This window comes from Delphinapterus leucas, chromosome 14, assembly GCF_059928025.1.
Source record: "Delphinapterus leucas isolate spDelLeu-1000000601 "Yukka" chromosome 14, BTC_Dleu_Yukka2, whole genome shotgun sequence".
In the NCBI taxonomy this organism is placed as follows: domain Eukaryota; kingdom Metazoa; phylum Chordata; class Mammalia; order Artiodactyla; family Monodontidae; genus Delphinapterus; species Delphinapterus leucas.
In genome coordinates, this window is record NC_143142.1 from 247,083 (window position 1) to 272,602 (window position 25,520).

Consider the following 25,520-nt stretch of genomic DNA (forward strand, 5'->3'; position numbering starts at 1 on the left):
CAATCCTTTCCTTTTTATTCTCCCATCACTTCATGTTGATCCTCAATAAACATCTTGCACCCCAAACTTCATCTCAGTATCTGCTTCCAGAAGCCCCAACTTACAACACGGCCTGACCTCGCTGTTAGTTGGGTTGTAACAAACACAACTTGAACCAGCTGAAGAAAACATGGGGATTTATTAGAAGGATGTTTGGGATATCTCACAGAACAATCCAACAACCAAGGCAGGAAAAAGGGCAGAGATGAACCCGGACATCAAGACAAGAACCAGATCCTGGGGCGCAGCCAGGGTGCTCATGACTTTGCTTCCATGGTGACTTCACTCTTCTCTCTCATTGCAGACTACACTTCCCCATGTGGTAGAAAACACAGCCACTGACACCACCCACATTTATGTACTAAAGCTTCAGTTGCTAAAATTATACAGACAAACAAGATAGTCCCAGCTCTCCAGAAGCTTTCTAATGGAAAAGATAAAACATGCAATGATAATATGACCAGTGACAAATATATGTACAGGTTCACATATGCTGAATAGGCGTTAACAAGTAACAAGGGCATTTCACTGGCAGCAGATTTGCAAAAAGCATACGATGAGATTGTAGAAATCTCAAGGAACTGTGAGTAGTTCAAGAAAGCCAAAAAACTACTGTGTAAGAGGAAAGATAAAGTATTCAGAAATGATGGGTAAAAGTCCTCATGTACCACAGGATATTACACCTTCAGTCCACAATTAGCCACATGACACTTCAGCACAGGAGTATAAAATCAGAATTGCATCTTAAAATAACTACTATGTATAATTGCGAAAAACGGACTAAAAAAGGATGAAAGTAAACGGGCAAAAAATATGCATACAGCTGCAAGGGTCATGGTTGAGTTAGTTTATCAGCATGTAGGCCAGGACTAGGTGCTCAACATCTGAAAGCTTGTTGGTACCATGTTTGTAGACTAACAAACTCATTGAAATTGACATCCTGGGCACATATTGCTGGAATAAATGACCAAATGACTGAGGTCTCAAGTGTAGAATCCAAATGTCTATGAATGTATATTCTGCTATGTAATACAGATATTGGTAGGTAAATCTGGTATTCTTTAGGTTCATTTTATTTCGAGGCTCTACAAGTGCTGTTCTTGAAACCAAAATATCAGGAACACATGGACCCATACAGATAACTGTCAGAAGATATCAAAGCCCACAAAGAAAGGCTGAACACAAGGCAGTCCTGAGACAGGTCTCAAAATTCACAGACGGGACCTCCAGAAGATCCACTACTTAGTAAAAGGGATACAACAGAAATTGTGCTCTGCAGGATCATCCCCAGGCCAGTGGAGGGAACTGGGTGGTGAAAGAGGAAAGGAAAGGAGATGCTCCCCCTCACGTATTCAATCTCACTGTAATTTATTGTGCTTCATGAAACTGCAAGTAAATCCAGTCTAACTTTAAAAGTGGCTTTCCTCTTGATGTGGAGTTTGTGGTAGGACTCAATGACAGGAAACGTGGAGACACATTTTTTTGTGGTTTACCAAGGTAATTTTAAAACACGACACTAAGAATCTCCAATTTCAGAATCAGAGCCCTCTTGTGACTTCAGAAGAGAGAGCTTCCCAGTGAATTCTACACAACACACCTGAGTCTCCACCTCAGGTACTTTGATAAACAAAACCTCTGCTGCCAGCATCAGCCCTCCTGATGACTAACAACAGACCCTTAGAAAACACATTTGCTCTTGGGATTCAATCAAGAGGCTAGTGCTGAAGTTCCATCAACTCGTAAAGGAAGTTCTAAGCTTAAGTATTTAGTAGTTAACAGAATAATCTAGAATAGGAGTGAGCAAAATTAGAAAGTTTTTAGACAACAGACTCCTGAGCTCAATCCAAGACCTAACGAATCAACCTCTAGGCTGAGGAAAGAGACCCAGGATAGATGGAAAGGAAAAAATGGAAAAAAACACAAAGTAAGACACCACAGTGTAACTACTTGTTCCCCCACCTGGTAAAATGACCTTCAGGTATTAGGGAGAAAAGTAGGAAGTCCATAAATTTGAGTATGAATAAAAATTTGGGAAATGGGACTTTTAAAAATTACTATGTGGAAAAAAAGGATAATCTGGCTGTTGAAATTCTGGAACAATGGTTCACAAAATTATTATCATTTATTAAAAGTCCCGATTTTCCAACCATGATGTAAAATTGGTAATTAGAGGGAAAAATACGCTAGAATCAAAGGTACCATACACCACACTGATAAAACAACTTATGCATGAGAGACGGTCTGATTTTTACAAGTTTGGAAACAAGGCCAATCCTGGACTTTTCTGAATTTCACCATCACACAAAAAATACAGTTGACTTTGTCAAGCAACGTTACAGAGAGATTACTACAAAATTCTAAGTAAGCTCAGGAATATTTCATGCATTTTCAAAAGGAACCACACTTATAGCAATGGTAACTTTCCCGTGTGCATGATGTAACAGGTGAAAGGCCGGTGAAACACAAATATTTCAAATGATGAAATAATAAAAAACCTGTTTCCTAATACTTGTCCACTAATCACAGAAATCTGCAGGAAGGCAAAATAGGCTTCCTTGAATATGTCAAAGATATACTTCTCACCACAAAATTCTCAAATAACTGGTTTCTGCATCTAATTTTTTTACAAGATATTTTACAGAACACAAAAAACATAATAGCAGCACACAGTATCCATGCTATTTCATCACAGTAAGTTAAAATGCAAGTTGTACTTGGGTGACATGGCACTTACAATACCAGGGGGCACTGCACTCTGTGAGGAGAGGGTCCCACCGTTTAGGGTGAGCGCAGAGTCCACACACCTCCTCTCCTCTGCTCACGAGTCACTTGTGCTGTTCTGCAGTTCTGCCCTTGAATACTTGTTAACCAGGTTTTTGTATAAACTGCTTCTCAGGCTCTGGGGATGCAAAAGACTTTATATAATGTTGGCTTTTGTTACTAAAGAGAAAGGTCAGTAACAACAATAGACCCTTGTATAAACCAACAAATCATAAGGAAAAGGAAATGTGGTGATACTACCCATGCTACTTACTGAACAACAAGACATGTATGAGTTACCATTTTTATAGTAACATTAAAATAGAAAAACCAGTGATATGTGGTGTGTCTTAAAAGACATCAGAAGCACTACAAGGCATGTGCATCTCATGCTCCCAATTACATTACCATACACAATTCCTAAATACAAAACACGTTATGTGACACAGGAAAATAAGCCACAATTACATACCACTGAGAAATTTCTCATTTAGATATTCCAGTGACTCAATTTAGTCACATATTTTTAAAAACATACTTCTGCCTAAATATCATTTAGAATTGGGTATTTTTGGTACCCATGTCTATAAAGAATGCATGGCTTTCCATTATAGCATTATTTCTAGGGGCACATATTCCTAATGTTTTTAAATTGTTAGGTTTACCCACAGAATACAATATGGTGGGTTTACTTGCTGAAGATTGTCCCATATTTAGTATTTTCATCGATTTTCATTCCTGAGGGCATCTTTTTGTGTACAATGAGCTTCATTTCTTGATGAAAATATTACCTCACTTGCTGTGTTCATGAAGTTTTCCTTAACTCACTGGACTAGGATTCATGCCCAGTGGGAATGTTTCTGACAGCTAATGAGATCTGATCTCTGGAAGCCTTCCTGATATTCACAGCATTCTTCTTTGCTGTTAGTTCTCTGCTGTGTAAGGTTTGAGTATGGTTTGAAAGGTTTTTAAAATCCACTGCATTTCATAGGGTCATTCTCCTCTATGCATTTTAACATGTAATAATAAACACGTTAATCTGCTGAACCTCACTTAGAGTCCTTACCCTAAACGGGGACTCAGACATGTAACATGATGCGACTATTACCTGGAAGATTTACCATAACTGCATCCTCTGAAGTACAATGCAGTTAAGATCTCTGTCAAAGACTAGTGTTAATGCCATTCCTAGGACTTCTTTACTGTATGAGTTCTCCGATGATTAATGAGCTGTGACTTTTGGGAGAAGGCTTTCCCACATTCACTACATTGATAAGGTTTCTCTCCGGTATGAATTCTCTGATGATTAACAAGCTGTGACTTCTGAGAGAAGGCCTTCCTACATTCACTGCAACCATAGGGCTTCTCTCCTGTGTGGGTTCTCTGATGTGGTATGAGGTGCGACTTCCGAGAGAAGGCTTTGCCACAGTCGCTGCACTCAAAGGGCTTCTCTCCTGTATGTGTCCTTTGATGATTGATGAGGCTTGACTTCTCCCTGAAGGCTTTCCTACATTCACTGCACTCATAAGGTTTTTCTCCTGTATGAGTTCTCTGATGTCTAATTAGTTCTGATTTCTCAAAGAAGGCTTTCTGACAAAGACTGCATCCATAAGGTTTCTCTCCCGTGTGAATTCTCTGGTGAGTGTTGAGCTGTGACTTCTGGGAGAAGGCTTTTTCACAATCCCTGCATTCATAAGGTTTTTCTCCTGTGTGTGTTCTCTGATGAGTTGCCAGACTTGACTTCTCGCCAAAGGCTCTCCCACACTCACTGCATTCATAGGGTTTCTCTCCTGTGTGAGTCCTCTGATGTGAAATGAGATGTGACTTCTGACAAAAGGCTTTCCCACACTCACTGCACACATAGGGTTTCTCTCCTGTATGAATTCTCTGATGATTAGTGAGGCTTAATTTTTCGCTGAAAGCCTTCCCACATTCATTGCATTCATAGGGTTTTTCACCTGTGTGAGTTCTCTGATGTCTGACAAGCTGGGATTTCCTACTGAAGGCCTTCCCACATTTAGTGCATACAAAGGGTTTCTCTCCAGTGTGTGTCATCTGATGTGATAAGAGGTGTGACTTCTGGGAGAAGGCTTTTCCACACTGGACACACCCATGAGGCTTCTCTCCTGTATGTGTTCTCTGATGGTTAATGAGACTGGACCTCTCTCTGAAGGCTTTCTGACACTCACTGCATTCATAGGGTTTCTCTCCAGTATGAATTGTCTGATGCCTAATGAGCTCTGATTTCTCAAAGAAGGCTTTTCTACAATCGCTACATCCATAGGGTTTTGTTCCTGTGTGGGTCCTGTGATGTGTGATGAGCTGTGATTTCCTGCTGAAGGCTTTCCCACATTCTCTGCATTCAAAAGGTTTCTCTCCTGTGTGAGTCCTCTGATGATTGATGAGATTTGACTTTTCACTAAAGGCTCTCCCACATTCAGTGCATCCATAGGGCTTCTCTCCTGTGTGTGTCCTCCAGTGTGATATGAGGTGTGACTTCCGGGAGAAGGCTTTCCCACACTCACCACATTCATACGGTTTCTCTCCTGTATGTGTCCTCTGATGGGATGTCAGCTGTGACTTCTGGGAGAAGGCTTTCCCACACTGGCTACAACTGTAAGGTTTCTCTCCTGTGTGCGTTCTGTGATGTGTAATGAACTGTGACTTCTGGGGAAAGGTTCTGCCACATTTACCACAGCCATAGGCTATTTCTCTTACGTGTCTGCTCTGATGTTTAATGAGACTTGATTTCTTACTGAAGCGTTTCCTACATTCACTGCATTCATAGAGTTTCTCCCCTAAACGGGTTCTGTGATATATGATAATCTGTGACTTCTTACAGCTAGCTTTATCATACTTATCACATTCATAATATTTTAACCAAGTATCAGTTTCCTCAGTCTTGGTATGGAGAAACAATTTATCAAATACATTTAAGTCAGCTGGTTCTGTTTTTCCATAATCTGCTTTTGGAATAAGTAAATCTATATGATGTTTTAAAATTAATCCACCTATATCACCTTCACTGTTTGATTTCCTTAAAGGAACAAAGTTCATGCTCAGATTGAAATTTTTTCCAAGTGCATCACATTCTTGATCTTGTTTCATATTTTTAAGCTTCTCTTCGTTATCCTTGTGCCAAGTGATGTGACCATTTACTTGCAAGACTTGTTCTAGGAAAAAAAAAACCCTGTGAACCCTTCTATAGTTGTGCTTACTGAATAAAACCTAGAAATGCTATCTGAGGGAATGAATGCCTTTTAAAGCTTAGTTTCCCAGTCTGAATACAATGTCTATCCTCTAGGTACTGAAAAAAATTTAAATCCTGTAAACAAGAACAGAAAGCAGACAGTAGATTGAATAGAGTCAACCACCAACTTGGGGGGAAGGAGGAAACAGCTGAACAGGCCACATGGGCTTGCTCCGTGGGTCCTCAGCCTCACCTACTCCCTCAGCTACACTCAGAGGACAATGCAGCTCGGGCTGTGGGGCCCGCGCCAGGTGCCCACATCTCTCCACCAAGACCTTCCGTGGGCTGCAAGTGCATGTCTGGGCCGTGTGCAGGCATGCTAAACACTCTGGAGCCCTAATGTTCCCTGCAGCAGTGCTCAGTCACTGAGAGACAGGAGGGTTACAGTGATACCAGCTTCCTGGTCCTTCAGAGGGTTCCCAGCAGCACACCCTTTGTGCATTCCTCCCCCGCCCCATCTCACTTCCTCTTCTCCCACTAACACTGTGGGGTCACAGCCCCACTAAGTTCTTGCACTCAGATAAGTATCTCAGGGTCTGTTTTTGAGGGACCTTGGAGTAAGTCAATATCACAGCAGGGAAAGAGGAGGGAGGTCCAGCTGATCAGAGCACTGCTGGATGCTTGGTGGTGCCACATAAGACAACTTGCAAAAGGAGATGAGAACCTGGATCTATCTAGCAATTTGGGAAGTTCAAGATTAGGCCCAGTTTTAAGTGGGAATAGAGAAGTCTTTAAAAAGATGTTTTCCAAAGGGCAAAAAACTTAAATAATAAGAAAACATGTTAGGAAGAGATAATTCCAGGTACTCCATGGTGTCTAAGCCCCAGAAAAAGCACACCGGAGCCTAATTTAAAAAGGGAAGATGGGACTTCCCTGGTGGCACAGTGGTTAAGAATCTGTCTGCCAGTGCACGGGACACGGGTTTGAGCCCTGGTCTGGGAAGATCCCACATGCCATGGGATCAACTAAGCAACTAAGTCTGTGCACCACAACTCCTGAGCCTTCAAGCCACAACTACTGAGCCCACATGTCACAACTACTGAAGCCTGCGCACCTAGAGCCCATGCTCCGTAACAAGAGAAGCCACCACAATGAGAAGCCTGTGCACTGCAACGAAGAGAAGCCCTCGCTCTCCGCAACTAGAGAAAGCCCACGTGCAGCAATGAAGACCCAACGCAGCCAAAAATAAACAAATAAATAAATTTGTTAAAAAATTAAAAAAAAAAAAATGATCGTGCTACATTCCTTTAAAAAAAAAAGGGAAGAAATGGACCAATGGTTTGGGAGGAACGAAAATCCATTTTCTGACAATGAGACTGAACAGAGAGCGCTTCATGCCAGAGATGCCCAAAGTGAGGGAAAATAAAGCCCTGATGGACAAGCACAGGTGTCTCTGATCACAGAAGGAGGGAGGACAAAAGAGGCTTAACCACATCAGGGGACAGAACACCTAACGAGAAGTCAAAGTCCCAGATGTGACAGACAGGGAATAACATCATGGCCCAGACCAGCTGGAAATATTTCACTTCAAGCTATGAGCAAAGAAGCCACATGTAAATGTGCTTTACCTGAGTAGCTCACATCAACTGTTCTGAATCGCCATCAAAGGTTGGAGATTTTGAGAAGAGCTCTCTAAGGCACGTTTCAAAGATACCGACCCGTACCCAGCTGAGACTGAACTTCCACCTTCTCCCCTCGGTCTGGTCCTCAAACACTCACCTGAAGAGTCTGAACCTGGAATTTCTCCATCTCCTGTCCACGGCTCTTCTCCGTGCTCCAACTTGAGGATGACACCAGGTTTCATAACTTCATACCCTGTTCAGGGGAAATGACAAAGGCCTTGGCCCCCACTGCTTGACCTCTGGGGCCTCTGAAGAATGAGCAAGGGTTGGCATTAGTTGACCCAGTGAAGCCACCCATCTGAATACCAACAGAGTAAGTAATTCTCAGAGGAAAGGTAATGGTCTTCCCAGTGGCTAATAAGGTCTAAGAATCTTTGACTTCTATAATTCAAGTCCAAAACCATACACCATTCAGAAACTCTGTAGCTGGTTTGCCTGGGTTCAAATCCGGGCTCTTTCATTTACTAGCTGTCAGTCCTTGCGAAAGTTACTTAACCTCCTTTGCCTCAATTTCCTCATTAAAGAAAGAAAACAAGGAAAGTAACACACCTGCCACATAGGATTGCTCTTATGATTAAGTGAGCCAATATATGCACGATATGTGAAATACAGTTAATTACACGCTTCAGGAGTTACAACTACCACTGTTACTATTAACTTCAGAGGCTGCACAATGAAATTAAGACTTCATTATTGGAAGGTGAGATCCAAATACTTTCCCTGGAGTCACAGTCCAAGAACTTTGATCTCCTAAATTTAGGTCCAAAATCATTAAAAAATTTGGAGGTCCCAGAGCTCTCAGCAACTAAAAAAGAACAAGCAGGTACTAGACACAATAATGAGGTCCTCTGGGCAAGTTTCCTTTTTTTTTTTTTTTTTTTTTTTCCTTTTTTTGGCCACACTCATGGCTTGCAGGATCTTAGTTCCCCAAACAGGGATCAAACTTTTGCCCCCTGCAGTCGAAGCACAGAGTCCTAACTGCTGGACCGCCAGGGAATTCCTAGGCAGCTTCTCTTACCTAGTGACACAAGGCTGCTATAGTTCTCCAACATGACATCCTTGTATAAGTCCTTCTGACAGGGGGCCAGTAGTTGCCATTCCTTCTGGGTGAAGTCCACAGATAAATCTTCAAATGAGAACGACCCCTGTAAGAGCACAATCCCAGTGAATCAGAAGCAGCTTTCACTAGGTGATGTGGGAAAGAAGTACCAGAGCTTGAGCACATCATTCTCACCAAGGCAAGTTACAGAATGTCTACTGGGTCCCTACTTTTGCACTCTTATTTTGTAAGATAAAATGTCATTATGCATTCTTTCATCCTTCCACTTACATGAGAACTGAAATACACGACTTTAAATCTTCCAAACCACCAACAAAATATTTACTGAACCTCAAATCTGACACCAGAAGAGATGGCAGTGAAAGACAGATAATAAAATAGTATCCTAAGAAACTGCTCAGTTTGTAGACAGCTGCAAACATGTACACCTATAAATAAAAGAAACTGCTTTAAGAGCTGAGACAGAAAGACAGGGAGGGCATGACATGGGTCAGGAGCAGGGAGCATGGCACTCCACTTGTGGTCACATCAGCCTCTATTGAAGAGGTGAAGCTTGAAAGGAGTTTTAGGAAATTAGTAGTGCTTTCTACAGAAGAGGGGATGCAAAAGCATTCTGAGAGACAGCAACTCCAATATGGGGCCCCGCACTGCTGGGGCTGAGGTGATACAAACAGTTCAGTCAGACAAGGTCACAGGGCGTGGGGTAGTAACTGGACTGCAGGCCACAGTGGAGGCAGGGCAGACGTGGTGACCACACCACCTTCTTGCTGTTGACAGTTAGCCACTAGAGCTTTTACAGGATGGAAGTGATACAACCAAATTTAACTTTTAGAAAGGTATCTGGATTTTAGATCAAGATGGATTTCTGTCCCAAAGTCTCCTAAGACGACAAGAAAGCACAAACACTCTTTTAAAAATCCAGAATACCATCAGAAAATAAGAAACAGCACACCACAGACTTTGAGAGTAGCAAGGGAATCTGAAAGATAGTCCATATAAAGTATCCATTTTGAACAACCAAGAGAGAAAAACTTGAGAATGGACAGAGCTCAGGTCACTGCAAGACAAAGCAAATGCATGTCATGGGAGTCCCAGAAAGAGAAAAGAAAGAGCATGGTGGAAAAAAAGTTTCAAGAAATGGGCTAAATGAGGCTAAATCCTCCCCCAAATTTGGCAAAAGATATAAGCCTGCAAATTCAACAAGCTCAGTGAACCCCCCAACTGGATAAACAAAGAAATCCATGACCAATCACATCACAACCAAACTGCTACAAGATGAAGACAAAATCACATCACTTATAGGGAACAGTGATTCAAATGACTGCAAATGTCTTATTAAATAGCAAAGAGGCCAGAAGAAAGTGCTGAAAGGAAAGACCTGCTAAGCCACAATTCTGTAGCCAGCTTAAATATTCATCAGGAATAGTATGACAGGGACTTCCCTGGTGGTGCAGGGGTTAAGAATCCACCTGCCAATGCAAGGGATGTGGGTTCAGTCCCTGGTCCAGGAAGATCCCACATGCCGCGTAGCAACTAAGCCCATGCGCCACAACTACTGAGCCTGAGCTCTAGAGCCTGCAAGCCACAACTACTGAGCCCGTGTGCCACAACTACTGAGCCCGTGTGCCTCAACTACTGAAGCCCGAGCACCTAGAGCCCGTGTTCCACAAGAGAAGCCACCGCAATGAGAAGCCTGCGCTCCGCAATGAAGAGAAGCCCCCACTTACCACAACTAGAGAAAGCCTGTGTGCAGCAACGAAGACCCAATGCAGCCAAAAATAAATAAAGTAAAATAAATAAATTTATATTAAGAAAAAGGAATAGTGTGATAATACTTTCTTATGAAGAAAAACTAAGAGAATTCAAGGGTAGCAGACTTGCTCTAAAAGATTTACTAATGGAAAATCTTCAGATGGACATGATAGCAGAAGGCAACTTAAAAAAATCGAGAAGAAAGAACAGAAATGGAAAATATATGGGCAAATAAAATACACTATTCTCCTTTTCAGTTCTTTAAATGTTTCATGGTTGACAACAAAAATCGTAATGTTTTCTGATGGAGTTTTCAGTGTATACAGGTGTAACTGTGTAACACAGTTACGATATAAAGGAAAGAGGGTGAGGGGCCTAGACAGTGGTGAGGTTTCTACATTCCTATTGAAGTGGCAAAATAAAATTTAAAACTTTGCACTTCAACCAATGTAATTGAAAAATGAAATGACAAGCCACAGACTGAAAAAAATTATTTGTAGATCCTATTTCTGATAAAGAACTTGACCCAAGAGCTTATTTTAAAAACTCAATAATAAAAGATAAGTAACCCAATTAAAAAACAGGCAGAATATTTGAATACATTTTAATACAGAAGATACAGAAATGGCTAATATGCACATGAAATGATGACCAACATCATTACTTATTAAGGAAATGCATATTAAAACCACAATGAGACACGACTTCATGTTCACTAGAATGACTATAATCAAAAAGACACAATAACAAGTGTTCAAAAAGTTGTGGAGAAACTAGAACTTCATACTGGGAGAAATATAAAACGTTCAGACACTGGAACTGTGGCAACTTCTTTAAAAGTTAAATATAATTTTACCATACAACCCAGCAATTACACTCTTAGGTATGTACCCAAGACAAATAGATACATGCTCATACAAAAACTTGTACATGATCCCAGAGGAGAAGAGAGAGAGGACCTGAGAAAATATTTGAAAAGATAACAGCTGAAAATGTCCCTAACCTGGGAAAAGAAACAGTCACCTAAGCCAAGAAGTGCAGAGAGTCCCATAAAGGATAAACCCAAAAAGGGACACACCAAGACACACTGTAATCAAACTGACAAAAAATAAAGATGAAGAGAGAATATTAAAAGCATTAAGGGAAAAGCAAAAAATAACATACAAGGGAACTCCCATAAGACTATGAGCTGATTTTTCAGCAGACCAGATTTTTCAGCAGGCCATATATGGCATGATATATTTAAAGTGATGAAAGGGAAAAACCTACAAACAAGAATACTCTACCCAGCAACACTCTTGTTCAGATTTGACGGACAAATCAAAAGCTTCACAAACAAAAGCTAAAAGAATTCAGCCCCACCAAACCAGCTTTACAACAAATGTAAAAGGAACATTTTTAGGTGAAAAAGAAGTGGTTACAACTAGAAGCAAGAAAATTGTCAAACAAAAAAGCTCACCAGTAAAGGCAAACACACAGTAAAGGGAGGAAATCATCTACACACAAAGCTAGTAGGAAGGTTAAAATACAAAAGTAGTAAAATCATTTATATCCACAACAAGCAGTTAAGGGATACATAAAACAATTAGATGTAAAATATGATATCAACAACAGTAATCATGAGGGGAGGAGAATACAAATGCAGGGTGGGTTTTTTTTTGTGGTACATGGGCCTCTCACTGTTGTGGCCTATCCCATTGTGGAGCACAGGCTCCGGACACGCAGTCTCAGCGGCTATCGCTCACGGGCCCAGCCGCTCCGTGGCATGTGGGATCCTCCCAGACCGGGGCACGAACCCGTGTCCCCTGCATCGGCAGGCAGACTCTCAACCACTGCACCACCAGGGAAGCCCCCAAATGCAGGGGTTTTTAAATGCATTTGAAATTAAAAGATCAGCAACTTAAAACAATCATATATACAGTCTGATATACAAAAACCTCATGGTAACTGCAAACCAAAAAATCTATAATAGATACACACACAAAAAAGAAAAAGGAATCCAAGCATAACACTAAAGACAGTCATCAAATCACAGGAGACGAGAACAAAAGAAGGGGAAAAAAAGACCTACAAAAACAAATCCAAAACAATTAACAAAATGGCAATAAGAGCAAACATATTGATAACTACCTTAAGTGTAAATGGACTAAATGCTCCAATCAAAAGGCACAGAGTGGCTGCATGGATAAAAAAAAAAACAAGACCCATATACATACTGTCTACAAGAGACCCACTTCAGATCTAGGGACACACACAGACTTAAAGTGAGGGGATGAAAAAAGGTATTCCACACAAATGGAAATCAAAAGAAAGCCAGAGTAGTAATACTTATATCAGACAAAATAGACTTTAAAATAAAGACTGTTACAAGAGACAAAAAAGGACACTACATCATGATCAAGGGACCAATCCAAAAAGAAGATATAACAATTGTAAATACATATGCACCTAACGTAGGAACACCTCAATATATAATGCAAATATTAACAGACATAAAAGAAGAAATCGACAGTAGCACAACAATAGTAGGGGACTTTAACAGCCCACTTACATCAATGGACAGATCATCTAGACTAAAAAAATCAATAAGGAAACACTGGCCCTAAAGAACACATTAGACCAAATGGATTTAATTGATATATACAGAGCATTCCGTTCAAAAGCAGCAGAATATACAATCTTTTCAAAAGCACATGGAACATTCTCCAGACTACATGCTAGACCACAAAACAAGCTGGGTAAATTTAAGAAAACTGAAGTCATATCAAGCATCTTTTCCAACCACAATGTTGTTGAGGCTAGAAATCAACTACAAGAAAAAAACGGCAAAAAAAACAAGCACGTAGAGGCTAAACAACATGTCACTAAACAATCAACGGATTACTGAACAATTCAAAGAGGAAATGAAAAAATACATAAAGACAAATGAAAATAAAAACACGACAACCCAAAACCTGTGGGATGCAGCAAAAGCAGTTCTAAGAGGGAAGTTTATAATGATACAAGCTTACTTCAGGCAACAAGAAAAATCTCAAATAAACAACCCAATCTTACACCTGAAGTAACTAGAGGAAGAAAAACAAAACCCAAAGTTAGTAGAAGGGAAGAAATCATACAGATTAGAGCAGAAATAAAACAGAGACTAAAAAAACATAGAAAAGATCAACGAAACTAAAAATTGGTTCTTTGAAAAGATAAAATTATTCATCAGGAAAAAACGGGAGAGCGCCCAAATCAATAAAATGAGAAATGAAAAAGAAGTTACAACCAACACCATAGAAATACAAAGGATCATAGGCATGTAGGTATATACTACATGCCACTATATACCAATAAAATGGACAACATAGAAGAAATGGACAAATTCTTAGAAAGGTACAATCTCCCAAGACTGAACGAGGAAGAAATAGAAAATATGAACCAACTACCAGTAATGAAATTGAATCAGTAATTTAAAAACTCTCAATAAATAGAAGTCCAGGACCAGATGGCTTCACAGGTGAATTCTATCAAACATTAGAGAAGAGTTAATACCCATTCTTCTGAAACTATTCCAAAAAACTTCAGAGGAAGGAACACTTCCAAACTCATTCTATGAGACCATGATCACCCAGATACCCAAACCAGACAAAGATGTCACCAGAAAAAGAGAATTACAGGCCGATATCACTGATGAACATAGACACAAAAATCCTCAACAAAATACTAGCAAACCAAATCCAACAAAACAGTAAAAGGATCATACAACATGATCAAGGGGGTTTTATCCCAGGGATACAAGAATTTTTCAATATCCACAAATCAATGTGATACACCACATTGACAAATGGAAGAATAAAAACGACATGATCATCTCAACAGACATAGAAAAAACGTTTGATAAAGTTCAACATTCACTTTGATAAAAACTCTCCAAAAAGTGGGCATAGGGGGAACATACCTCAACATAATAAAGGCCATATATGACAAAATCACAGCTAACATCATACTCTATGGTGAAAAGATGAAAGTATCCCCTCTAAGATCAGGAAAAAGACAAGGATGCCCACTCTCACCACTTTTAGTCAACATAGTTTTGGAAGTCTTAGCCACGGCAATCAGAGAAGAAAAAGAAATAAAAGAAATCCAAACTGGAAAAGAAGTAAATCTGTCACTGTTTGTAGAAGACATGATACTATACATAGAAAGTCCTAAAGATGCCTCCAGAAAACTACTAGAACTCATCAGTGAATGCAGTAAAGTTGCAGGATACAAAATTAGTACAAAGAAATCTCTTGCATTTCTATATGCTAACAACAAAATATCAGAAAGAGAAATTAAGGAAACAATCCCATTTACCATCGCATCACAAATAATAAAATACCTAGAAATAAACCTACCTAAGGAGGTCAAAGACCTGTAATCTGAAAACTATAAGATGCTGATGAAAGAAATTGAAGGTGACATTAACAGATGGAAATATATACCATGTTCTTGCATTGGAGAAGTCAATATTGTTAAAATGACCATACTACCCAAGACAATCTACAGCTTCAGTGCAACCCCTATCAAATTAACAGTGGCATTTTTCACAGAACTAAAACAAATTAGTATTAAAATTTGTATGGAAACACAAAAGACCCCAAATAGCCAGTAAAGAATCTTTAACAGAGCTGGACAAATCATGCTCCCTGACTTCAGACTATACTACAAAGCCACAGTAATCAAAAAAGTATGGTACTGGCACAGAAAGAGACATATAGATCAATGGAACAAGATAGAAAGTCCAGAAATATACCCACACACTTATGGTCAATTAATCTACAAAAAAGGAGGCAAGAATATACAATGGAGAAAAGACAGTCTCTTCAATAAGTGGTGCTAAGAAAACTGGACAATTACATGTAAAGGAATGAAATTAGGTTCTCTAACCATATACAAAAATAAACTCAAAATGTATTAAAGACCTAAATGTGAGACCAGATACTATAACATTCCTACAGGAAAACACAGGCAGAACACTCTTTGACATAAATCGCAGCAATATTTTTTTGGATCTGCCTCCTAAAGTAATGCAAATAAAAGCAAAAATAAACAAATTGGAACTCAGGCTGGAGGCTGAGTTCAGTCACATGGCTGTGATTTTATCAATCACACCTACACAATGAATACCCAGTAAAAACTCCGGATACTGCTGCCTCATGTTAGCTTCTTAGGTGGTAAACAGACATGGGCCAAGAGGGCGATGTGCCCTGATTCCATGGGGAGAGGGCGCAGAAGCTCCATGTTTGGGACCCTGCCAGACCTCACCCTGTGTGTCTCTTCATTTGGCTGATCCCAACTTGTGTCCTTTATAATAAAACTGCAGGGGCTTCCCTGGTGGTGCGGTGGTTGAGAGTCCGCCTGCCGATGCAGGGGACACGGGTTCGTGCCCCAGTCCGGGAAGATCCCACATGCCGCGGAGGGGCTGGGCCCGTGAGCCATGGCCACTGAGACTGCGCGTCCAGAGCCTGTGCTCTGCAACGGGAGAGGCCACAACAGTGAGAGGCCCGTGTACAGCAAAAAAAAAAAAAAAAATGCAGTTTTAAGTATAGCACTTTCCTAAGTTCTGTGAACAATTGCAGTGAACCTGAGGGGGTCACAGGAACCCCCCAAATTTGCAGCCTATTGGTCAGAAGTGCAGGTGACCTGGGGACCCCAAAACTTACAGCTGGCAACTGAAGTGAAAGCACTCTTGTTGGGGATGGTGCCCTCACCCTGCAGAGTCTGCACTAACTCCAGGTGACTGGTGTCAGAGGTGAGCAGCTGTGATGTGCTATGTAGTGGACAGTGCAGGCCTAGGGCGAGGCAAGGGTGTTCCCAATGCCACCTCTAGTCCACAAGGTACTGCAGGTACAGTACTGGCCAGGAGGTCAGTACAATATAATGCAAGGAAAGAGTATAAATATTGAAAGGAAGATGTAAAACTGTCATAGATGGTATGACTGCATAAAGAAAATCCAAAAGACCTTACAACAATTAGAATTAGTTAATTGTGGATATTCTTCTTTCATAAACATCAAAACTAATCAACTGGTCTCACAGAGATAAGCTACAATGTAGAATCTTCAACTATATCAATGAACTTCTCACACTGTTACATTAAAATATATTGTTTTATCTTCCTCCTTAAATGGATCATTTACCCACTAATGATTTTATAATTCATGCATTGGTCATGTGGAAAACGCTGGTTCCCTGAGTTTACATCTTCTCATAAAAAAATGGCTTTACCAGTTAATTCTGAAAACATTTAATGCAGAAATAATTCCAATTTTACTAAACTCTTATAGAATATGGAAGCAACTTTTGATAAACCTTTTGATACTAACATGACCTTGATAACAAAATCCAATAAGGGTATTGCAAGAAGGGAAAAGCAAAGGCCTACTTACACATGAACACTGATGTGAAAATCCTAAAATGTTACCAAACTGCTATATTAAGCAAAACATAAAGAAGAAAATATATCAAGACCAAGCTGGAGTTTATCCCAAAAATTCAAGGTTGATTTAACATTTTTTTTTAAAGTCACGGATATTTACTACTTTAACAGATTAAGAAAAAACATAATATCACCTCGATAGATGCAGAGAAAGCATATCTGTAAATGAAAGAATGTATATAACAAGACCTACAGATAACAGAAAAATCCAACAGTTAGATTAAAAAGCACGTTTACAGTTTTCAAAAAGAAGGACTAGATTTCATAAGAATATAAAAGTTTGAAAAAGAACAAACAGATGAAACAAAGAACAAATGAACACACCAAAAATTGAAAAATAATCAACAATTATTTGTTACAGAAAGTCTCATCAAACTAGGAAGTCAGTGGAATTTCTTTTTACTAAAAGAAAGTATTGCTGATATTTTTATAAACATGGAAAATCTAACCAAATCTAAAGAAAAATTATTAGAATTAGTAAATGGGCTTACAAAGTTCCTGAATACCAAGTCAATATGCAAAAATCTAGTATATTTCCATGTTTTGGCAACAAACACTTTTAGAACTAATGACTAAATTTTAAGATACTAATTGCAATTCTGGGGCAGAAAATGTATAAACTGACCCTTGATATATCTTGTCATGCTAGAAAGCTGCATTCTAGTTAACAAAGAAATGTTACAAGGAGGGTGTTACCATTTTGCAGCCCCTAATGAAATAATCCATCTGGGCAACGATCATTTAAAGCCATCAACAAGGGACTTCCCTGGTGGTCCAGTGGTAAAGAACTGCCTTCCAATGCAGTGGACGCGGGTTCGATCCCTGGTCGAGGAACCAAGATCCCACGTGCCACGGAGCAACTAAGCCCGTGCGCCACAACTACTGAGCTCATGCGCCTCAATGAGAGAGCCCTCATGTTGCAAACTACAGAGCCCACGCACCCTGGAGCCTTCCCAGCACAACCAGACAGAAACCCGATCAGACCGAGCGCCCTAACAAAAAGATCCCACATGCCTCAACAAAGAGCCCGTGTGCCACAACTAAGACCCAACACAACCAAAAAAAATAAGGAGAATAAAGCCATCAGCAAGACAAAGAGAGACAAGTGGGCTTTATGCACCTCCTGAAAGAAGTACCACCACAATCTCTGAAGCACTCTTGCCAAAAAGTCACACTTAAATCTGATCAAGCCTCAAAGTGGAACTTCCTGTGGTGATGGAAATTTTCTTTACCTGTGCCACCTAATTCGTGGCTGTCCAGTCTGTGGCTGCGGAGCACTTGAAACGTGGCAACTGTGACAAAGGGATTTAATTGAATTAACTTAAGTTCAAACAGTCATATGTGGCCGGTGGCTTCGGGACTGGAAAGCGCAGCTCTGACTCTACCAGTTCACAGGAAACACAGATGGCAGAACACACCAACAACACTGGGGGGTTTAATCAGTCAAACGAGGACATTATCCACCACGCCACTTAGTCAAAGCCTTCAGACCGTGGGAAACTACAGATAAACGGCCTGGCTTCCTCAACAGATAGTTTGGACAGAAAAAAATAGGCAGAGCCAAGATTCAGAGGCAGATCAATCAACTGCACTGTATGAACTTTACTTAGATTCTGATTCAAACAGAGGACAATTTATGAGACAACTGGATATTTGATAATGGCTGGATTTGGTGATATTGAGAAGCTACCTTAATTGGAGAGAAGGCTGCAATTGCTAAGTGACAGAAGCAAAACACAAACGAGTATACACAACAGCAGACAAAATCAAATGGCAGTGTTTAAGGATAAACACTTAGGAGTAAAATTATACAGAAAAGCAAGGAAATCGTTACAAAGGATGGAGTCCTGGCTCCGTCTGTCAGGAGGGAGAAGTTGTGATTGGGAGGGGGGCACAGGAAGGGCCTCATTTAGGCTGGGAATGCTCTATTTCTTGAAGTGAAATGGTGACTTCATGGGTATTCATTTAATAATACATTAAGCTGTACTTTTATATTTTATGAACTTTTCTCCATGTGAATTCTGCTTCACAACTAAAGAGGTAAATAATTTAAATAATTACGGGGACTAAATTCTGCTTTGGCATTTTCCCTGTGGGTCACACTCTGTGGAAAACTATGAAAAATGGCTATAATACCATGTATTTATTACAATCTTTCTCCTAAGGACATTACCCACTATATCATTTATTCAAAGGCTTCACCAAGGAATGACCAAGAAACATTTACTTTCTATGAAAAATCAGTTTGCTTTTTCCTTTGGATAATGCAATTCATATAAACGTACTCATTACACCTGTCAAAAATTTGAGAACCAAGTTTACAGCTCAAATTCAATAATTATGTAGGACAGTAAGGCTTATAAAAATTGAAACTTTAAGAATTTCTCGGGCTTTCCTGGTGGCACAGTGGTTGAGAGTCTGCCTGCCGATGCAGGGGACACGGGTTCGTGCCCCGGTCCGGGAAGATCCCACATGCTGTGGAGCGGCTGGGCCCGTGAGCCATGGCCGCTGAGCCTGCGCATCCGGAGCCTGTGCTCCGCAACAGGAGAGGCCACAACAGTGAGAGGCCCGCGTACCGCAAAAAAAAAAAAAAAGAATTTCTCGAGGCCCTATAGTTAACATATCGCTGCTTCAATTTTGTCCCAACTTGGATCTTCCATTCTGAGGGTATTTTCCCCTGATTTCTTAACCATTTATTCTTTCCTTTTTCACTAGCAGTCTTACACACCTCTTCTAATTCCCTGGAAAAATAATGAGGAATAAACATGAACTCACCTGTAACATGGTCATTTCTGCTGCAAGATGAGTAGCAAGTCTGAGATTTGTTCTGTCCTGCAGCCTCTGCTTCTGCCCCGAAGCTCTGGTGTGAGGTCTTTTACACTAGGAATGACTTTCTGCTTCTGGGAACGCGTTTCTTATCTCACACGAGCAGGCTTATTTGTGTGGAACCAGGATCTGTGGACTTGGGGACAAAAGAACTTCAACTGGTATATTCACGCTGCACCAAAAATCCTTTCCTCTCTTGCTAGGAACTAGGAATTCATGATCATCTAAGGCCAGAGTGTGTTTCCTATATAACTGAAACAGGACTACCAGGGACAGAAACAGAATGTAACGTAAAAGAACAGCAGAAGTCTCTGCACACAAATAAAGAAGGACCAGCAGTAAGTAATTCTGAGATCCAGTCAGTGTGCACTGAGGACAGTGCGGAACAGGTGCTGTGAAGGACATGACAGCTCTGTGTTAGGCAGATGGAATTTTGGAAAGCTTATGTGATTTGTATTATAACAGATCTGAGTTTCAATCAACCCTTTCCCTTTGCTGGCTTTGTGACTTTGGGGAAAAACGAATAGGAAACTAAGGCTCATTTTTCTGAGCCTTAGCTTCCTATTAAAATTTTCTATAACTTTCCTAATTTATGTCTGCCAATCCTATCATTTTCTGAAGGAAGTGTGTTAAACTCTCCCAATATGATTACAGGTTGGTCAGTTTTTCCGTGCAATTCTGTTGATTGTATGATAAAGCTATGTTGTTTGATGCACAGAGGTTACATACTTCTGGAGGATTATTCTTTAATCATTATGTAATGCCACAGGGATTCTGAGGAATAAATAAGATATTAAAAGCAAAGTGACTAGTTCCTTGTAATAATAATAGCTAACATCTGAGTGCTTTCTATATATAAGACAAAATACTAAGCACTTTACAATTTAACCCTCACAGACAACCCAAAAGGCATTTAACAAAATCTCCATCTTATAGAAAGAAAACTGAGACTTAGAATGTGCCCATAATTGCACAATTATTAAATATCAGAAATGGAATGTTATTTCTCTTTCTTGCTACCTCTTTTTCAAGGTATTTAGTACCAAAATAATGTCATTTGTGTGTATTCATGTACACATATGTATACACACACACACACACACACACACCATATATCCTGGAATTAGCTCTTATTTCCATGCAGACATTCGGTCCCCTTAGTTCCACAGAAATACAAATGAAGAACAGCCTGCTCATCCCTACGACTAAAAAGCAGCACTTAAAACACCAAGCTCTTCCCTTTCATGTCTTCCTGTGATTCAACCTTCGGTGCCAACTCAGAAACATATATTGAAGTTCCTCCCGGTTACATAAGAAATGATTCCTTTATATATCTTAAATTGTGAAAATATACTCATCTTAGAGCTGGAGCTGGTGCACATCAGCACTAAACAAATATAAGCCATAATTATTATTACAAAAGTAAAACATGATGGCAAAACTTAGAAATGTATGTAAGCTAAATAAGAAACAACTATAACCTATGACCACACATAACCACTCTTAAGAGGTATATGGTCACATTTAAAAACTGTTTTTGTTTTCTTCCCGCTATGCAAAGCATCTTTCTAGATCAACAGACATAGTTCTGTTAATATCAACAACTTTCTTATTTAAACAAATAAAAAGGTAGAAAGTCAAATCTACGCATAACAGAAAAAAATACATAAAACATGCAGAAATATACTTGACAAGAAATATGTAAGGTTCATAGGAAACAAACTAAGAACACCAATGAGGACTGTAAGAAGAGACTTCGTACACGCAAAATTTGGTCCTGTCCTGGGACAGAAAGATTTCATACAGTAAAAAGAAGTCAGCCCCGAATGATTTATATCTTTAGTCAACTCCAATCACAATTTCAAAAAGCTTTTCTTTAACAAGCAATTCTAAAGTTCACCTGGAAAAAAAAAGGTTCAGGAACAGCTTTGGACACTTTTGGAAATACAAAATAATGAGTGTAAACAGGCCCATGTAATATTAACGTATATTATAAAATTATATTATCAAAAAAGTATTTCACACTGCCTCCAGAAAAGATATATAGATAAATAAAGCATAATGGTCCAAATATGTCAGGATTTACATGCAATAAATGTGGCATTTCACGCGCAAAGTAAAACTGGATTACTTAATGAACAGAAGTGATTAACACTTGAGAGAAAATAAAGCTAGTTATCTATCTCATACATTACAACAAACTACAGTTGACCCTTAACAACTTGGGGGTTAGGGGCACCGACCCGCCAGCTCATTCGAAAATCCTCATATAATTAATTTTATAGCTGGCCCTCTGTATCAGAGGTTCCATATCTGCAGATTCAACCAACCTCTGATCGTATAGTACTGTAGTATTTATTGAAAAAAATCTGCATATAAGTGGACCCATGCAGTTCAAACCCGTATTGTTCAAGGGTCAACTGTACTTCCAGATGGATCAGAATTTAAAATAATGGAAACCATGATAGTACCTAAAGAAAACACAAGTGAATATTTGTATAATTTTGGGGGAAATGTCTCCCCAACACATGATACAAAGGCAAAAGCCATACAATTTTATTTAAAAAGTCAATAAATTTAACCATTAAAAAACATAATAAACTCTGAGTGGTTCAAGAAAAATCAATCATAACATAAACACACACACACACACACACACACACACACCCCAGACAAGGAAAATATACCTACAGTGAATATGTCATTTCCTTTGCATTATGCTTTCACGTCATCTCACGTAATAAAAACTCCGGCATTCTGACAAATAAAACTACATTTACATTCAAACTATTTCCTTAAGCAGACAGCCAAATTCAAAGTGTGATTTTTAAATTTCCTTTGTAGTTTTGTCAAAAACTATTTGGTAAAGTTTAGCTGGATTTCAGCAAAAACTTATCAAGAGTAGAGACACTTATGTCAAAATGAGGCAGATTTTGCGGAGAACAGAGTTGAGGAGAATGTGAGGTGGACGGAGTGTGACACGCCATCAGTGTGGTAGTTTTAAAATATTTCTGATATGTTACTTGCTCAGCACAGTACAGATTGGACCTTATTTTCCTTTAATTTAAACAAATGTTTTTGCAAGTTGGCCCTGGAGGGAGAAGTTCTCCCTGAATGCTCTTACACTTGACTCTTATGTGTCCCTTCAGCAAATGGAAGCCTATGCCCGCCCTTCGTTGTACAATTTGGCCTCTTTTAACTTCACGGGTGTGACTTTACCTCGGCAGTTTCCTGCCACGCACTCACATTTACCTGCAGGAGGAAGGGGCACCTTCATCATCATCCTGTAGCTCCCACTCAGCATCAAATTCTGTGGAATTGCAAAGGAAAGGGAAAGAATAATGAAAAAAATAACGTTAACTTACACCTACTATGTGCCAGATGTTCTACACACCGTACTGTCTTTTTTGATGCATTCAGTTCTCATCACAGAAGAAGCAATAAGGCACAGAAGTTCAATAACATGCCAAAAACAGATGACATACACAGGAAGTGGTCCCATGCAGCCCACTCCAGAGCCTGTGATCACAGGCCCTCAACAACTGTATTGGGAGGGGTGGGCAAAGGCCTTGGGAGTCCCTGTTTATAGTCCCAGTACATGCATGACACAGTCCCCTGTATGACGGCACCAGGGCAGACTAAGGAGAATAACAAGAGAAATATAAGTTCTCAGGGGCAAGTTGAAAAAAACTCCCCTGGTAAGTTTAAACTCCCCACCTGGGACAAAATATTTCAACTTAACATATCTGTGATATACTCTAAGGGCTTTAAGCAGGATTTGCAGTATATTCCCAATTTTGGTTTTTTTTTTTTAAAGGGAACACGTAAGGTGTATTCAAAACATACACACGTTTCTTGACTAAAATAAATGCACAAAATGTTAGCAGTGACTGTTTCCTGTTGATGGGATCATGAATGACTTTCATTTGAATCTGTTTATCAAGATACTCTAAATTAACTACAGTGAATATATTTTAAAGTCCTTAACCCAAGAAAACAGGCAAACAAAGCAGTTTCAGTCCAGCACCACGTGGTTGAAACAAAGTAAACAGTAAATAATAAATAAAATAAACTAATGTACGTTTTGTTGACAGCAAAATCCACCGGACTAGGGCAGAAAAGGTCACTTCTTTCCATTCCCTCATTTTCAGATGAAAAGCCTGAGACCCAGAAATCGTGAGTGGGCTGTTGTTCCAAGGGGCAGACGTGGGTCCAGGTCAGAGACAAGGCCTTGAGCCAACGCGGTGCCCACCCCGCCAGCTACTGTCGAAGTTGTTTGGGGGTTCTCGTTAGTGGAGGAGCCTCGGAAAAACCCTCCTGATAAAGGCAGAGGCGAGCTGGGTCGAGCCAGGGTGCAGGGGCGACACAGGCCCTGCAACCGGGTCACGCCGCGGACACTCTCCGGACGCTCCCCGACCCGCCGTGGGTCCCGACGCTCCGACCGCGCCCGCCCAGGGCTCGCGGCCGGGGACGCGCAGGGACGCGCGTGGGGAGGCACCGCCTTTCCAAGCCGGCCTGGCAGGAGAGGCCCCGGCGCGACGAGCACCAGCCGCGGCGGACGAAGGGCCTCCCCCCGACCCCGGGGGCCACCGGTGCCCACCGCAACCCAGCCGCGGAGACCCCGGCCCAAGCGCTGACGCCCACTGGCGACCCTGGCACGACCCCCAGCCCCTCCCCCGCGGGCTCCCTCAGCCCCAGCCGCCCGCCCCACAGGAATCCAGCCCCGGAACCTGCAAAAAAGGTCTCGGAACCACGGACGCGCGGGACCGGGACCCACGTGACCGCCCCGCCCCCAGCTTTTGCGCGACCCGGGCGGACCCGCGGGATCCCAACGGCTCGGAGCTGGACTGGGGGACCGCGCGCACGCACGAGCACGCGGACACGCGCCCACTGGCCTCTCACGTGGCGGTGGACAAAGAGAAGGGCCAAACCTGCTGCGTGCGCTGCGCGGCGCGACGGAGAAGAGCCTCCGAACTACACTTCCCAGGAGGCTCCGCGGCACGCGGCGTGCGGCGTCGTAGGAGCGCTGGTCGCCTAGAGACCCGGGCGGCCGCCGCCAGAGCGAGCTGTGGGAACGTGCGTTCGGGGGAAACGTAAAGAATTAGGATTTTTAAAAGACCGGGAATCCAAATCAGGCAGATTGATAAGAGATAGGTAGGTATGTAGACAGATGTGATAGAGAATTGGCTTAAGAATTCAATTGAAGAAAACAAAAAAAAGCAGATAGTAAAGCAGAAAAAAAGGGACGTTAATTTATAATTCAAGGGCTGTGGGGGGCGTTATTATAAGTCACTCTAATTTTTTTAAAAAGAGAGTGAAGGGTAGGATGAAAAAAGAGGAACAATCACAAATACATAGGAGATTGAATGAGAATCCGCTTTGTGTTAATAAATTCGAAATTCTCTGTGACACAAATGATTCTTAAAGGGTAGATGTGTCAAATTCGACCCAAGAAACAAAAAAACCCAAACGTGAATGGAAATGAAGACAATGTCAGAGATTCTCCGCCGAAAATCATCGTTCGCTGAGTTTCCAGTGAATTCTTTCAAACATCCAGTGATCAGAGAACTCGTATTTAAATAGTTACAGAGGAATTAGAAGGGAAATTTTCTATTTATGTAATAGCATAAAGGCACCAAAATGGACAGATGTATAATTTGAAAAGGAAGCGCAGAAAAAACTTGATTATTGCTGGTCATGCAAAAATACTGAGAAATTATCAACAGATAATTTTTGTCGACTATTTGG

The 25,520-nt window shown here is 40.7% G+C and overlaps 1 protein-coding gene across 7 annotated transcripts in view; it reads right to left on the reverse strand.

Annotated features, from left to right (window-relative positions):
- Nucleotides 1-24,872, reverse strand: part of ZNF84 (zinc finger protein 84) — a 36,545-nt gene extending 11,673 nt beyond the window's left edge. Inside the window, exons 1-7 of one of the 7 annotated variants that reach the window (XM_089894291.1) lie at nt 23,854-24,441; nt 23,025-23,082; nt 19,722-19,908; nt 8,690-8,816; nt 7,769-7,864; nt 5,820-5,972; nt 160-2,938 (exon numbers count right to left, since the gene is read on the reverse strand). In XM_089894291.1, the coding sequence (XP_089750417.1) occupies nt 2,904-2,938; nt 5,820-5,972; nt 7,769-7,864; nt 8,690-8,816; nt 19,722-19,736 (426 nt within the window). In that variant the 5' untranslated portion in view covers nt 19,737-19,908; nt 23,025-23,082; nt 23,854-24,441 and the 3' untranslated portion in view covers nt 160-2,903. Of the gene's footprint in view, nt 1-159; nt 5,973-7,768; nt 7,865-8,689; nt 8,817-19,721; nt 19,909-23,018; nt 23,083-23,853; nt 24,459-24,703 lie in introns of those variants that run through there. The other 6 variants (XM_022598220.3, XM_089894290.1, XM_022598217.3 and 3 more) reach the window with 6 other exon arrangements.
- Nucleotides 24,873-25,520: the final 648 nt, after the last annotated feature.